At 52.0% G+C, this 15,051-nt stretch overlaps 1 protein-coding gene across 3 annotated transcripts in view; it reads left to right on the top strand.

Moving 5' to 3' along the window:
• Window positions 1-15,051, top strand: part of CNTFR (ciliary neurotrophic factor receptor) — a 202,884-nt gene that overhangs the window by 103,587 nt on the left and 84,246 nt on the right. For all 3 annotated transcript variants that reach the window (XM_017819118.1, XM_017819120.1, XM_017819119.1), the window contains one exon: window positions 13,883-13,964. In XM_017819118.1, the coding sequence (XP_017674607.1) occupies window positions 13,883-13,964 (82 nt within the window). The remainder of the gene's footprint in view (window positions 1-13,882; window positions 13,965-15,051) is intronic.

Here is a 15,051-nt window from a genome sequence, read left to right as displayed (position 1 = left end):
GCTTGCATGTCTAATTGCCGCCGTGCGCTGCAGACTGGGAGGTTTGCTCTCCCATCGCTGCTGTTTCCGTGTGCAATGAGCCGGGGGACGGCGGGGAAAAATACATATGTGCGTGTGCAGCATGGTTATTTTCAAATACGAAATTGCACCTGCAAAAATAGAAGCCAGGAAGAGACTGGCGAGCGGCTCGGAGCTGGGAGGCGCCATGCGTGCGGAGCAGGGACGGAGACGGCGTCTCCAAGTTTCTTTCCCATGCTCGCGCCGCCTGATAGTCTTAGCGGACATTACTTTTCCTCCCGCTTGCATTTCAATTAATCATCTGCTTGTCAGCGCTCTTCCCCCCCAGCTCCCCTCCCCGCCAAGTCTCGGGGAGCAGCGCGCACACATGTAAGCGCCCATGCACGCAGCCTGCGTGCTGATGGGGTTGGCCGCTCGTTAATCACTTACTGGTGTCATGCGAGTCGGTCCCCACAGAAGGAAATCTGGAAAAAGAGAAGACAGCCATCTCCTTGGTCTCCACTCCATTGATGGGGATGAGCTGAGCACAGTATCTGGCTCTGGTATGTTGCAGTCCCATGGTCTCTGTCCATCTCCATGGTCTGCATCCCACTCTAGGCAGAGAGCTATTCAGATTTGTTCAGTCAGACTTTTCTTTCCAACGTGTTCAAAAGGAGCACTGAGCAGAGCCATTCCCCTCAGAATTTGTGGTGGAATTCTTCATATTTAATTTTTCTTAGCAATGGTATCTTCACCCGTCCTTCCAGGTGAGAAGTGACCTTGCCAGCCTCCTGCCCTAGGCAGGGTGAATACTGAGAGGGGACCAGTTGAGTTTGCCCATTTGGGTTTTGAAAACCTCTAGGTCCCCACAGCCTATTTGGGTTTGTCTTCTAGCAGGTGACTGTCATAGGAAAATGTCTTCCTTACAGCAAGCTGGAACCTCTCTTGTTGCAGCTTCTGCCTGTTGTTGCTCATCTTTCCACCATGGAGGAAAGAGTCTGTTTGCATCATCTCAGGAATCTCTAGCTAGGAGCTGTCAGGTTGCTGTTTGATCCCCGCAAAACCATAATTTCTTCAGGCTGCACAAGCCCTTTTTCTCAATTTGTCCTCATTCCCACATGCCCCAGCCTCATCACCACATTGATGGCCCTTCATGGACTTGCTGGAGGTCAGCAATGCCCATCTTGTACCAGGGCCCAAAAACTAGGCACAGCGCTCCAGATGTGGTTTAAGGACTTTTTTTTTTCCATTTAATTTTTTTCCGTAGTGGATCTTGCAGACCCTGCCTAAGCATATACTTGGCATCAAATTTCCCCTCCAATTGGGAAACGTTGCCAAAAAATATGAAAATTAATAAAGTATGTGTGTGTGCGCGCACATTAGTGTGCACAGTTATTTAGGCATGATTCCTGTTTGGAAGATTCAATAGAGTTTTTTTATTATTAATTCTTTTCAAGAGTGTGTTTAAGAATGACAGTTTGAGCCCTGCACTGAGCTGTCTTTGACTTCACTTCAGCCACAGAGATAGTAGGCTCAGATGGTTTCTTTTCCTATCCCCTCTCCTTGCCCAGGTTTCTCTCAAGTAGTGCTCTGAGTTTTCATATGCTGGGAAGAAGCTTTTCAGGGGCAAGTCAGGATCTGCTCCAGTCAGAATCTGCAGGGGCTGGTGCACCCTGTGCTGGGAGGTGCTGGAGCTGTAGAGAGCTACTTGATAGGAATGAGGGGTCCAGCCAGAGCTAGGGAAAGAGAGCACAAATGCTTTAGGAAAGGTTAAAGAAGGTATGCAAGTTACAGGGCAGGAGGTGGTAGGGTTAGAGCACGTTAGAGGTAGGGTCTCACAGAAGGAGGGAGGCTCAAGGGAAGGAAGGAAGCATTTGCTGTAGGTGAGCATCCCAGTGAAAGGGCTAGAAGATGCTCAGTGTGCAGTTGGCTCTGTCTGAAAGAGTTCACTGCCTTGTTGCAGAAAAACAAATGCTGCTGAGCCAAAAGCTGAGGGTGAAAGGGAGAGAGCCAACAGCATTGGTGGGAGATGAGGGACCAAGCGAGCCATGGCAGTCATCTGCTTGCTGGTACAGGCTCTGCTCTGCGGCCACAGTGGAGTATTTTCAGTCTTCTTGAGTTCTACAGAAAGGCATTAGATAAAGCATCTACCGAGCAGCAGGACCAGGATGAGCCACATCCACGTCCTTGGGGTGGAGAACTGGGAATTGAACTGAAACTTCTTGCTGTGCCAGGGACATGGATGTTGGGCTTCCACTCTCCATCCTGGCAGCATCAGAATGGGCTCAGGCAACCAGAAAGGAGCAAAACCAGGGGCAGAAATGTGTTTCCCTGCATTTGCTGCTCATCTGTGTCTCTACCCTGTGGTGAGTGCAGCGAACTGATGCATATGAGCAGACCTGACTCTGGCTCAGCTTTTCCTTTGTTCTGCCGTTGACAAATATTCAGGGATTGAAAGTGAAATACTGTGCTTTCCTCTTCCAAAGTTAAAAAAAAAAAAAGGGGAAGAGAAGGAGCCCCTCTTGCTGCTGCACCGGCGAACCCTCGTCATCCTGTAGCAGGAGGCCAGCACACATGAATATTCCTGTGCAATATGCGCGAGTGATGAGCCCCATATGCAGGCCTTGGGAGAAATTAAATGTTTTCTACGGCATTTTCCAAAAAGCCTTTCTATCAAAGTGCTCGGTCGGGAGCCAAAAACGCCCCAGCTTTCGCGGCCCCAGCTGGTTGACACTTTTTTATTATTTTATTTTTAAATGCTGATGAATATTTTCTGATTAAAAAACAAACCGTCCCCTAAACTGAGTCTTGCCCCAGTGGATGGATTTGAGCCAGAGTTTGGGAGGGGGCTAGAGGCTGCCAGGGACTCCATGGCTACTCTTAGCTGATGGTTTTTTTCTTCCTTCAGTGCTGGAGCTTGCAGGAAGGGTCCTGAGACAAAACATACACATGGTCCACATCTGCCCTGCCATGCCTGGTGGAAGGCAGCTGCCTGGGCAGGGGTGGCACCCTAGTTCCTGCCTTCTGCCTGGCCCCTGAGAGGGCAGGAATGAGTACAGGCTCCAGGCAGGAGGTTTGAAGAACACCAGACTCCCGGGTTGGAGATCACTGGGGTGTAGGTGGGCAAGGGGACTTCCAAGTCAAGTTGTCCTTCATATACTGGCTGCTTTGCCTGCAAAAGTGAGAAGGAGCAAAGTCGTGGCGTGATTTTAGGGGTGGAAGGGATTGGGAGATTGCTGGAGGGAGAGGGACCCTAAGGGATGGCAGATGCCCAGGATGAGGTTTAATGCTGGCTCTTGAGCTCAGGGACAAAAACTCTTGACAGTTTTAAGGCAGATGAACGTGGTGCAGAGTTGGAGAGGATCTGACTTCAGAGGAGCATAGGGATGTGGGAGGTAGGCGCTGGTTCTGTGGACTGGAAGGAAAGGAGAACCTGGAGAGTCCAACGAGAGCCTGGCTGCTGGGACAGCAGGGTGATGTCCCCCAGCAGTGCAGAGAGTGTGGGGCCAAGCAGGAGGAGCAGCAAGCACTCTCCTGCTTAGTCCTGGAGTCTGGTAGCATGGCCACCTCCACACCCACAGGTCCTAGACTTGCCCCAGGATGAATTTAGGCCTGGACCTATCCTCCTTCGATGTGAGTCTTCATGGCAGATCACAGAAGCTACTTGCATTCCTTTTTAGCACTTGGCTTTGAGAGTTTACTAGTGGAAAAAGTGCCTTGGAGGAGGAATACTGGCAGCAGCTGCCCTTGCCTCCAGCCTCCTCTGCAGCAGCCACAGGGCTTGAGAGTGGAGCAAAGCTCAGAGAGCAAAGCTCAGGTGATGGAGAAAAAAACTGTTGGGGTCTTGCAAAGTGGGACCTCTCCCAAGTGAGTTGTTTTTCTCTGTTATATCCAAGCTGGCTTCAGACTGTTTCCAGTGTAGGTAGGTAGGAATGTGATGGCATGTCTATCTTGGATACTGTATCCCATAAGCCATAGGAAAGAAAAAACAAAGAAAGGAACTGTGCAGTTTGACATCACTAAATCAGTTCTAGGGCTTGGTACCAATGTGTGCATCTTTCCTCCCTTGCAGGGCTGAAAACAAATTGGATTTTAATCCAATTTCTCCTGTATTGAATATTCAATTGATTCTGCTGGCTTTACATAGCAAAATCTTCCTCCAAGTGTACGTCTTGGCTTTCTTTTTTGGAAGGAGGCTTAGACCCAAATACAGTCTCACACCATAGCTCACCTGCCAGTGGCAACATGCAGTGAGGCTCGGCTTGCCAGAGCTCATTGCTGCTCACAAGAGCCATGCTCAGAGGGAATCCTTGTTTCCAAAGGGGTATTTTGTTTCCCCCTTTGCTGCTGAGCCTGTCACATCACCCCGGCACGTGTTTCAGTGTACAGCCACTCCATCCTACTCTTTGCCCCATGGGAATTGCTTCCCTGATGTCCGACAGCTAATACCCCCAAACAAACATGCTAATTTAAGAGCTGTTAAAGCCCGGGGGCAGCGGGAGGTCACAGTCAGCACAAACAGATGGTGTTTTGTCCTTGGTAATTAAACTTTCCTGTAGTTTTGGGCGGGAGACTTTCTTGACTTTTATTTCAGCACAGCTCCTCGGGTCAGCTCTTTCTCCCTCCTCATCCTCTGCTCACTCTCAGCAGCCGCCGCTGGCGGGGTCTGGGATAGGACCCCTGGGAGAGCGAGGGTCTCCGTGGGGTTTCAGAGGTGTCCTCAGTGGCCCCTGGGGCTCACCCCAGATGCTCTGCTGGCTCCAGGCTCCAGCAGCCAGAGCCCCTCAAAGAGGCAGCAGTTGGAGGCCAGTGAGCAGTGGCAGCCCAGGGTGCTCCCAGCCCATTTCAGAAATGCTGCTGGGGGGAAGACCTTGGATTTCTGTTTCTTGGCTGCTTTCCCCTTCCACCAGCTCCATTCCAGGCAATGCCAAGCTGAGAGGGGAAAGTGGGGCAGGGGTCAGTGAGGTCCTACTGTAAACTGAGGCATCAGTGATGGCGAGACAGCTGCTGACATGTGGTAAAGGTTGGCCTATGAATAGTGCCATTTAGGGGGTCAGAACGAAAAGGGATCACTTCCTTCCCACTGCTTTACCATTTTGCAAGCAGGAACAGCTGCCCCAGTCCTACTGCCAGTCTTAGGCTCAGTTCTGGGACAGACCCCTGTGTCTACCAAAGAGGCTACTGGCAGCAGAAAGCCCCCTTCAGCATCACTGGCTGGGCTGCCTCTACCAAAAGGCAGGATTAGTTCCTCCCTTCAGTGCCACCCTTTTCACTTGATGTCTGGGCATTACATAGACGCCACCCATGCCTCAGGTTTCCCCTTCCAGTGCCCACTTCAAAAACTGGGTGCTGCTGTGGTGTCTGAGGACAGTCTCCAGCAGGCTGCACGAGGCATGCTGGGTGCCTGTGGGACCTCATGGGGTGAATGGGATGAAGAAAGTGTATGGACCTGGGTGAAGCAATGAGCACCAAACCCTATCTGTCTGCAGTGTGGGCAGCGTTACACTCCAGCCTGCTTTTCCCTGCCCAGGTTTTGGGCAGATTTCTTACAGTGGGGAGGGAGGTAGTGGGAAGCCCATATGCAGGTGGAGGACAAATGTCCTCAATGTCACACCTGTCCCACATCAGCTTTACAGCCATTACAGACACACAGTCCTCAGCATCCTGAGCCCCTTCCTGCCTCCAGCAGTGTTTGCTGCCCTGCCTGGACCTTGGAAGCTGCCTGGCTCCTGCCTACTCCATCCTCCTGCCAACTCGCACTGCAGGCAGGGGGGAGAGATGAAGCAAAGCAAAAACAAATCACAGTCACTGTCCCTGGAGGTATTTAAAAGACATGTAAATATGGCACTTAGGGACATGGTTTAGTGGTGGACTTGGCAATGTTAGGTTTACAGTTGGACTCAGTGAGGTCTTTTTCCAACCTAAACGATTGATTCTATGATTCCACGATCCTGAGGCGTCTCTGGAGGGGCAGCGTCAGAGTCATTGGAGTGGCTTCCTCTGTGCCAAGAAAAAAAGCCCAAACAAAAGAAGCAAGCTAAAATTAAAATGCCCAAGAAGCTCTGTACAACTGGATGTTCCATCACTTACTGCCCCAGCTGCTAAGCCAGCATCTTAATTCCCTCCCTGGACAAGACGGGCTGCCAAGGTCTCTTCCAGCGCTCCTCACTCCAATCCTGCTGGCGTCCCTGAGCCCCTGCAGCACAGCTTCAGACTCTCATCCCTGTCCAGTTCAGTCTTAGCATGCTGGCAAAAAGCAAACATGCCCTGCTTTCTGAGCAGCAGAGCTGTGGCCTCAGTCCTTGCCTGTGTGTGTTGATTCAAGAAGAAGATGTAGCTCTCCCTGGCTTGGGGACTTCACCACCAGAAGGTTTATGGGGGCCAAACCAGCATGGACCAAGCCAGCATGGACCTGCCTATGCTGATGTCCAGCCCCTTGCATGGGTGCTGCAGAGCACAGACCTCTAGAGGAGCAGGTTTGGGCTAATAAGGGATGCAGTCTTCATGTTTCAAGCAAGACCCTGTGAAACCTGTGTTTCCCGGTGCTATTGAGGAGGATACTGAAGCTCCTTCAGCCAATACCCTCCAAAATCTCTACTAGCAGAGACCAGGCTCCTTAGGCTTGGCAAGGCTTAGAAATGCCTTGCTGCTCCATGTCTGCTCTGCCATGGGCATCCAGCTGACAGAGGAAGTCTGGACAACAAGCTCTGTCCTCCCTTTTCTCTTTGTTTTGCTCTGGATGGCACATGACTATGCCTCAGTCTGAATTTAAATACTAGGATGCTTTTTTCTGACCTGGAGCTTTACATCTTAAGGGGTGTTGGGTATTTCATAAAGCAACCTGGCCACAGAATCTCCTCAAGACAGAAAGCAGGGTTGTGAGCAAAATCCTGGGTGGGTTGAAGGGCAATGCAGCCCCGAAGACAAAAATAGGAATTGTTGCCAGCATTTGCCTGGATATCACAAACTGAACCTGGAGTGAGGAAGCAAGACCTTCCTAAAGCATTTGGGGTTGTTTACTTGGGGTTGTTTGCTCAGTGTATGGGGGTTTGGTTTTGGTTTTGTGGGGATTTTTTTGTTTTGTTCTGCATCATTGATAGTCTGTTTTTGTGGGTGGAGACTGAGAATTGGAGTGCTGAAATTCAGAGTGATGCCAAGAGTTCCAAACCATCGTAATCACAGCCTAGAGAGACAGAATGAGCAGGATCTGCTCCCAAATAGCCTGTTCTGGGTGACCGTAGTGGAGCACTGGGAAGCACCAGAACCACAAGCATCTCCCATCTCCAATCTCCCTTCTTTCTCTGATCTCTTCTGTCCGTCCCTGGCATGGTACCGTCAACTCCATGCCATCTATGGAAAGACACTGCTCAAGTCCTCATTTTAACAGAGGCTCCAGATAAAAAGCGCTGTCTTTGGCAGTTCTTTAATAGAAGCAAAGATCCAATTGATTCTTGCAATCTCTCTCTGCAGGGAGTCGGGAAATGCTCAATGCAGAGGAAAGTTGAGTAAAAAAGAGGGGGGGAAATTGCATTTCTCATTGTTGGTCCAGGCTTTCCTCCATCTCAGAGGCTGCCCAGGTGTGGATGTGGGATGTGGAAGGTGGGCTTGGGTGTGGCAGCAGAGCTGAGCTTTCTGCCCAGGTGGCACTGGTGTCCCTGAGGAATAGTCCGGGGGCGGCGTTCCTCTGCAATCTCTGCCATGGGGATTCAGGCCCCCTCCTGCCCTGCTGGGCTTTCTCGCGGTGCCAGTTTTGAAGACGTGTGGTGCTTATTAGTATGCTGCTCTTTGTGTTGGCCTTTATCACTGCTGGAGCAGATGGCTGGTCTTGGACTGCTGCCCTCTACTTGAAATAAAACTGATTATGGTGGTGGGGGTTTTGAGGACAGGTACGGGCTGTTGGAAACATCCCCTTCAAGGCTCCAAGTGGGAAGAGGGGATGGGCAGCAGCAGCATGGCCCCACAGTGGATGTGGCACCGAGGGCTGTTGGTAGGCAGAGTCACTGGAGAGGTTTCCGTCAGCACTTGTCCAGTGCTCTCCTGACATTGTGCTCCTGCCTGTCCCTAGGCTGCGGAGGAATCATAGCACCCAGCATGTGTCCCTTGTCCTACCAGGGACAGGGGTGGACTGCAGTCTTGCTGCTTTAGGGCTTCCTGGTCAGTTTGAAGAGCTGCAAGGTGTGGTTTGAGAGAAAGGGACTCCACCTTGCTCCTGGAGCAGAAATCCCCCAGCCCCTGGAGCTGCAGGGTGAAGACCTCACTGCTGGGAGTCTTGGGACCCTGCTGGCCTTTCCACAGCTCCCTGCCCTGGTGGGAGCATGTCGCTGTGATCCATGGGAGCAAGAAACTGCCTGTCCTGGGTGCCAGCTTGCCAGTCAGGCAGGTTCCCAAGGAGCCTCAGCCATTTCATGAGTTGCTTGTTCCTACCCAAACCATCCCAGCTCCCCCTGGAGCTCCTAAATTCTGCAGTACCCCCTGCAAAGTAGCTCTCATTTTATCTGGGCCGATGCTCCCTCCAGAGGAGCTGCTTTTCCATTCTCATGAATATGGGGAGCAGCTTTTTTCACTGCTTTTCTCACTGAAGACACCCTACCTGTGACATGCAGGGAAGGTGGAGCAACCCCAGGCTTCAGCAGCTATGTTGGAGCCAAGAGCCCTGCAAGTCTACAACTGCCTTCAGGGGCACATCTTCCACCAAAACAACTGGGAAATTTTGTGAGGACCATCCTTGCACCTTTTGTCCCTCACTTAGACCACAAGGGCAGGAGGGTCTGTGCAGCCACCCAGGGATCCAGTGGGTGCTGGGATGGCAGAGACACAGTGATGGAGGAGCTTTGCCATGGGGGGCTCCTTCCTCCAGGGCATCCTCTTGCTTGGGGTCTCCCGTTCATTACCGGAAAGGGAGAAGGTGGAGGGAGGAAAGTCACAGTCCATGAGAGTCATGAGTGAATTAATTTCAGCTGGCCTCAGTCCTCCCTGTGGTGCTTGTGGACCAGGAGGGCAGCGCTAATTGCTCTATTGGCAGTGGGGGTTTAAATTAGATTTAAGAAAGCTTTCCAGGCAGCAGGGATTCTGTCTCTGCAGGTAAGGCTTTCTGATAGCACGTATTAAGGAGATGATAAAGCTCCTCTCTTCTCTCTTCCTCTTAAGCACAAAGTGGAGTTTAATGCTGACAGGGCACTGTAGGGCGAGAAGGTTTCAGAGCTGTTAGCAAGTGTCTGACATTAAGTGACAACTACTTTTTCCTCTCCTTTCCATTGCCTTGCTGCCAGGGGTGATCTGAAAGGAGGAGACAGCACTCAGTGCTTTCAGGTGCTCAAGCACTGCTCCCAGGGCTGCCCTCCTTCACACAGTGCTGCCCAGGAGTGGTGCAATCCCTAGGGAATGGGGGCTGGTGGGTGTCCTGCCCGCTGTGGTGCTTCACTGCTCACCCTGGAATCATGGGCTGCCCTTTAGGAAGGCTGGCATCTCTCTGGAGGCACCCTGTATCCCCAGGGCCAGGGGAAGCTGTATCAGGATCTCTGGCAAAGGGCTAGGCTGAGGAATCAAGGGTGGCTTTGGTAAGGGTGTTTCTCCTTTGATAATGCTGGGGCCCAGGAGGTGTCTGCTTCAAGTGCGTCCAGTGCAGGGGCACTGTGATGGCTACAGTCAGCATCTGCATTACAGGTGTAGCATCACACCTCTGGAAGAGGCAGATTGTGGCCTCTCCTGCAGGATAGCTGGGCTGTACTGTAGTGTCTATAGTCAGCACCTGCAGTACGGGTGTACAGTACCACCTACACTCAGCATCTCTGGTACGGGTGTGCTGCAGTCACTGTTTGCAGGACAGGTGTAGCAGAGCACTTGTAGTTGGTGTGTGCAGTACAGGTGTGCTGTAGCAGCTACAGTCAGTGTCTGCAGTACAGGGGTACCATGACATCCACAGCTGGTGTCTGCAGTAGAGGTTGTACCATGATATCGACAGTTGCTGTCTGCTGTACAGTCACAGCGCAGTGTCTGCCCTAGGTACCTGCAGAGTTCCAGGCTCTGGGCAAGGCTGCAGGGGAAGGAAATGGCTAAACAGAGTTTGTTTTCCCTCAGTTCCCCGTTTCAGAGCCAGTCCCTATAACAGCACCTAGTGGGGAATTGCCTGACAGAAGACTTTATCATGGAAATATTAGGCTTTGAAACTACCACTTTTCTATTGTGGGAGCCACCCACTTCCAGAGTGAGGTTTTATTTATTTGTCATTGCTGAGAGTGAGCTGAAAGTGACAGGTGAGAGTTGTGGTGGGAGGCTGCATCCTTCGCTAGCTAGGGATGGCCCTGCCCTGGAGCTGCTGTTTCCAGCTGCCAGTTGGTACCCCATTATCAGTGAGCATCCCCAAGGCTTTGGAGATTATACTAAAGCAGAGCTGAAAAGGATCCATCTCGCTGCCTGCTCAGAAGAGGACACTGAGACTGTTCAGCAGATAGTGGCATCCTGCTTTTTCCCTGGGTAAACAATCCTCTTCACTCTTGCTGCCCCCCTTGGGACTGTCCTCACCCCATCACACAACAGCACTTAATGTCACATCGCTGTGCCCCTTCAGTTCTGATCTGGCTCAGGGAACAGGCAACTGGAAACAAGTTTTGTTTAGACTGAGAGCTGCTGGAGGGGACCATATTCATGTCTGTGTTGAGTTGTCTTCTGCTAAGAGAGACCATGACTGATGTCCTCATTACCCTTGGTGTAGAGGACAAGGTAGGGAAAGATCAACTATTTGCTCTCTCCCCAGACAAGAAGCTGGGGACAGGGCGGATAGCTCCAGAGCTGCTGGTCCACCATATCACGTGTCCCCTCACGTCCCTTCCTCCTGCCCAGGCTTCTCTTTCCTCTCCACGAACAAGAAATTATTCATTACAGGGGAAAAATCTTCCTTTTCCGCAAAAGACTGAGTTTCCTGCTGCTGAGTTTGCTGTGTAATAAATGTGGTTCCCCTCCATCACCTCTCAACTGATCCCTGCTGGCGTGGGGACACAGCCCAGGGAGCTGCACACCTGGTGAGCTGCTGCTCACTGGCCCATGCACCCACATGCTGGGATTCTGGCTTGTGCTAGAGAAACAGTTAAATGAGCAAATACAGCAAATGGAAATTTGCATTAGAAGCATCTGCAGAAATTGTGAAGGTTTTGTTATGTGCTTGAAAAAAAAAAATCAGCATGGCTTTGGGCAAAACAGTCAAACAAAGCAAATACTGCATCGAAAATTGCAATTCAAGTGAGAAAAAGTTGGTTTTCTGGATAGATTTTTCATATTAAAATAGCTCCAGCTTCTGCTTTGTCACAGGGCTCATCCTTGAGAAGAAATGAGGTTTTGCAGGGTAAAAGCAGCTGAGCGGTGGGCTCCCTGTGCTGTCACTGGAAGTTTCTGCCTGTGTCCTGGCTGTGCTACAAAGTCCCCAGGGACCTCATCTGGGTCCCTCTGCTCTCTCTTTCCTACATGTATCCAAACAACATCACCCTGGAGATTATCAGTGCTTCAGGACAGGAACCATTCCTTGCCACATTCCTTGCCAGTGCCTATCTCGGAGCTGGTCCAGCCTTAGGTGAGACTGCCGAGCACATCGGCAGGAGCAGCAGCAATTATTTTAACAGCTAGTAAGATGAGGAATAGCAGGAGAGGGCAGTAGGTGGCTTTGCTCCCTGGCAGGACCAAGAGGTAGAGTGTAATGGCTGGTGATGGTATTTGCACTGAGCCAAACCAAAGGCTACATCAAGCAGATCTCACGCTCTTCAAAGAACAGGCTGGTTGCTGGGGGGTCTGTCCTACCTCCTGTCATTGCCACTGTCCCCAGAAATGGGGTGGCTACACTAGCTGGAGTCACCTGGACTGTGGTGAAGGGAGGCTCTGGCCCCTGGTTTCTTGCCTGCTTCAATTTCTGGTGCCACCCACCAGCCTTCCAGGGCTGTAGGAATGGAATATTCAGTAGGAAGTAAATTTGGGAGTAAACAGGGAGTCAGATCCTGGTTTGCAGGTAGCTCCCAAGCTGCTCAGGGCCCCACATGCCAGCAGTGCCCCAGGATGTGGCACTGCCACCTGCCTCAGGTTCCAGCTATCACCTGCTCCCCAGGCTGCCACTTGTGATGCAGCCAGAGCACAGACAGGGTGACAGTCGGGGAACCATGCTATGGGCATTGAGGGGACACATGGAGCAGCCAGAGTGGAGAGCAGGCACAAGAGGAGCAGGAGAGAAGAAGCAGAGGGAATGATAAGGATGTTGTAATTAGCGCTTAGTGCTCCTTGCCCAGATCTTTCAGAAGAAGGTCACCTTCATTATCTCTGTTTTACAGGTGGGGAAACTGAGGCATGGGGGAGGCAACGAGAGTGATTTGCTCAAGGTGACTCAAGAGGGTTGGGAGCAGGGTCTGTGGCTGGCATGTCCATGCTGTGCAGCTGCAGCACACTGGGAATGGCTCTCACTGCCATTCCTCCCAGCCCAAACCCAACACTGCAAATTCAGCAGTGGGTCCCTTCTCTGCCCGTCTCCAGGCTCTCCCGCTCAGACCCACCACCTCCCACAGCATCCCTGCCCCTGAGAGGCATTTGAGGTCAGGCTGGTCCAGCTGCACCCCAAAATCTGCTCATGATATCCCTCCCAGCTGCTCTTACCTTCCCCTCCAGCCCTGCAAAGGCTCACGATGTCCTGCTGCGAACCCGAGGCCATCTGGGCTCCTGCAACAGTGCTGGGTAATTGAATATGTTCTGGTGGATTTTTTTTCTCTCGCCAATACAGCTCCCCCTTTATTTAGGTTTAAATGGATGCCATCTGGCTAATGAGCCCATACTCATGTTCTAGATTAAACCACAATCCTGTGCATGTTACCAATACGGCACTGGATATTAGAGAGGTTTAAATGGTTTTGAAGGTGTAATTTGCTTTTCATGCATGGTGCTATTTACCTCCTGGTGGGTGGGCTGGCATCCCCACTGCTGTCCCCCAGCGGCTCCCTCCCAGCTCTGGTCTCCTCTACCAGCTCTGGCTGCAAGAACAGGAGAGCTTGGGCATCTCCAAGCTTGGCAGGGCTGTGCAGGACATCTTGTGGTTGTTGCTGCCATTTGCCCACTCCTGGGGGGACTTGCTGGTGCAAGGAGGATGTCTTCATTGCCTGCTTTCTTAGCTGTCGCCTCCTCCACACCTCCATTCACCACAGCATCCCCTGGGACATGGCACAGCTCACTGGGATGGAGTAGCCTCTGCCTCTCTTCTGGCTCAGAGAGGTGGGAAATGACTGTGCCCATATTGACAGGAGGTGGCTGAGGCAGCATGCCACATCTCTTGGTCACTCTGAAGATATGGAAGAGGGTTATGCTGTCCCTGCCATGCCCAGAAGTGTGGCTGCTGTTGCATTGGGCTGGTGGGCAGCACCAAAACAGGCCACACTGGAGTGGCAGCAGCTGCCTGTGCTGAAATCTACATCTTGCACATCCTAAGCACCAACTGCTGCTGTGAACTACTTGGGTGTGTTCCCATCTCTTCAATTATCCTCTTGCAGGCAGTGTCAGCTCCTAAGATGATGCTGCAGCTGCTGAGGAGAGCCCAGCACTAGGGTTTGACTTTCTTAAGAGAAATGCTGAAAATGAGATGAGGAAGGCGCAGCATTTGTGCAAGGCATATCATCATCTCCAGGCACCTGCCTGTGCTGGCAGCTCCCATGGAAGTGCCACAGGCTATTGAGTGATGAAGCACGTGCCAGCAAAATGCCTCATTTTGCAGCGAGTTCCCCCGTGGCCGAGGTGAAGTCTGGCTCTATGGCCATCTCCCTGCTGTCCAGTCACATCCTTTGGCTGCACGGGAGGGACGGGCTCTCAGCACTGGAGTCTCCTGGGGGCCAACCCTGACTGCTCCTGCCTGTGTTTGCTTCCACAGATGGCTAATCCTGTCCCGTCAGCCTGCTGCATGGTGCTCGCCGCGGTGGTGGTGGTGTACGCCCAGAGGCACAGCCAGCCGGGTGAGTCCTTCGCACCTCCCATACCTTGCGAGTCCTGAAAAATGTGAATGCTTCTCCTCCAGCCTCTCTTCTGTGGGAAGCTGGGTGCACCGTCCAGGTTTGCCTGATGCTACTTTTCTGCATGTTACCACTTTTCTCCTCTCCATGACACATGTCTCCTCCAGCCCATCACTATGGGGTTTTGGTATCCTGCATCTTCCCAGCACCTGCTGGTGCTTCTTTCCCTGCCCGCACCCTTGTGCGTCCCATGGTGACCCTACAGCCAGGGCACTGCTTTGGACACCTTTCCCCACCCTTTTCTGGGCACTGCCCTGCACAGCCCACCCATGAAGGGATGAACGGTTGGGAAGAGGCATCAGCATGACAGCCCCAAACCCTGATGCCCTGCCCCATGACCATGATCTCATCCTGCTCTCACCTCCTTGGGGTGACTTGATCCCCATTGCCACCACACATCTACACCCACCACTAGCTCACTTCTCTCCAGGTTGGCAGAGGATTCAGGGCCTACCTTAGCTGTGACTTTAGACAGACTATATTTTGGAGTCACTGGTAGCATTGGGAGCTGGAGGGCCCCACATGATCATGAGTCTAGGCAGGAAGCAGGAAGGTTATGGGGGATGGTTGGGTTCCGCTGTGGAGTCCAGCCCTGCAAAAATGGGACTAAATGGGGGACTTCCAAAATGTACTGCTTTTCCTGGCAGTCAGCCTGTCTGTAGCTGCTTCTAGTGGATGATAGAGGGGGATTTTGCTGATTAACTCCAGTAGAAACATCTACTTATCTGTGGGCTCTGTGAAATCGAGGAACCCAGCCAGAGTGCCCCACTGACTTGCCCTAAATCCATCTGGGCAGGTTTACATTGCTAAAAGCTTCCAGCTTGGACACAAAGCAGCTGGGACTTGGCAGCACCTCTCTATTGCATGGGGACCACCACTCTTTGGACACAGCAGGAGCTTGCTGGCTGGTATTGCAGGAACATCCCCAATCCCTTCCCAGAGTTCCTGCTCAAAACATTTGGGTGCTGATCTTGTGTGTGCTGCTTGTGGTGGTGTGACGCTTCCTGCAGAGAAGTAAAGCTGCTCGGCC

Source organism: Lepidothrix coronata, unplaced genomic scaffold (assembly GCF_001604755.1).
Source record: "Lepidothrix coronata isolate B3197 unplaced genomic scaffold, Lepidothrix_coronata-1.0 Scaffold72, whole genome shotgun sequence".
Classification (NCBI taxonomy): Eukaryota; Metazoa; Chordata; class Aves; order Passeriformes; family Pipridae; genus Lepidothrix; species Lepidothrix coronata.
Note: the sequence above shows the minus strand (reverse complement) of the source record. Positions and strands in the feature narration are given on the sequence as shown.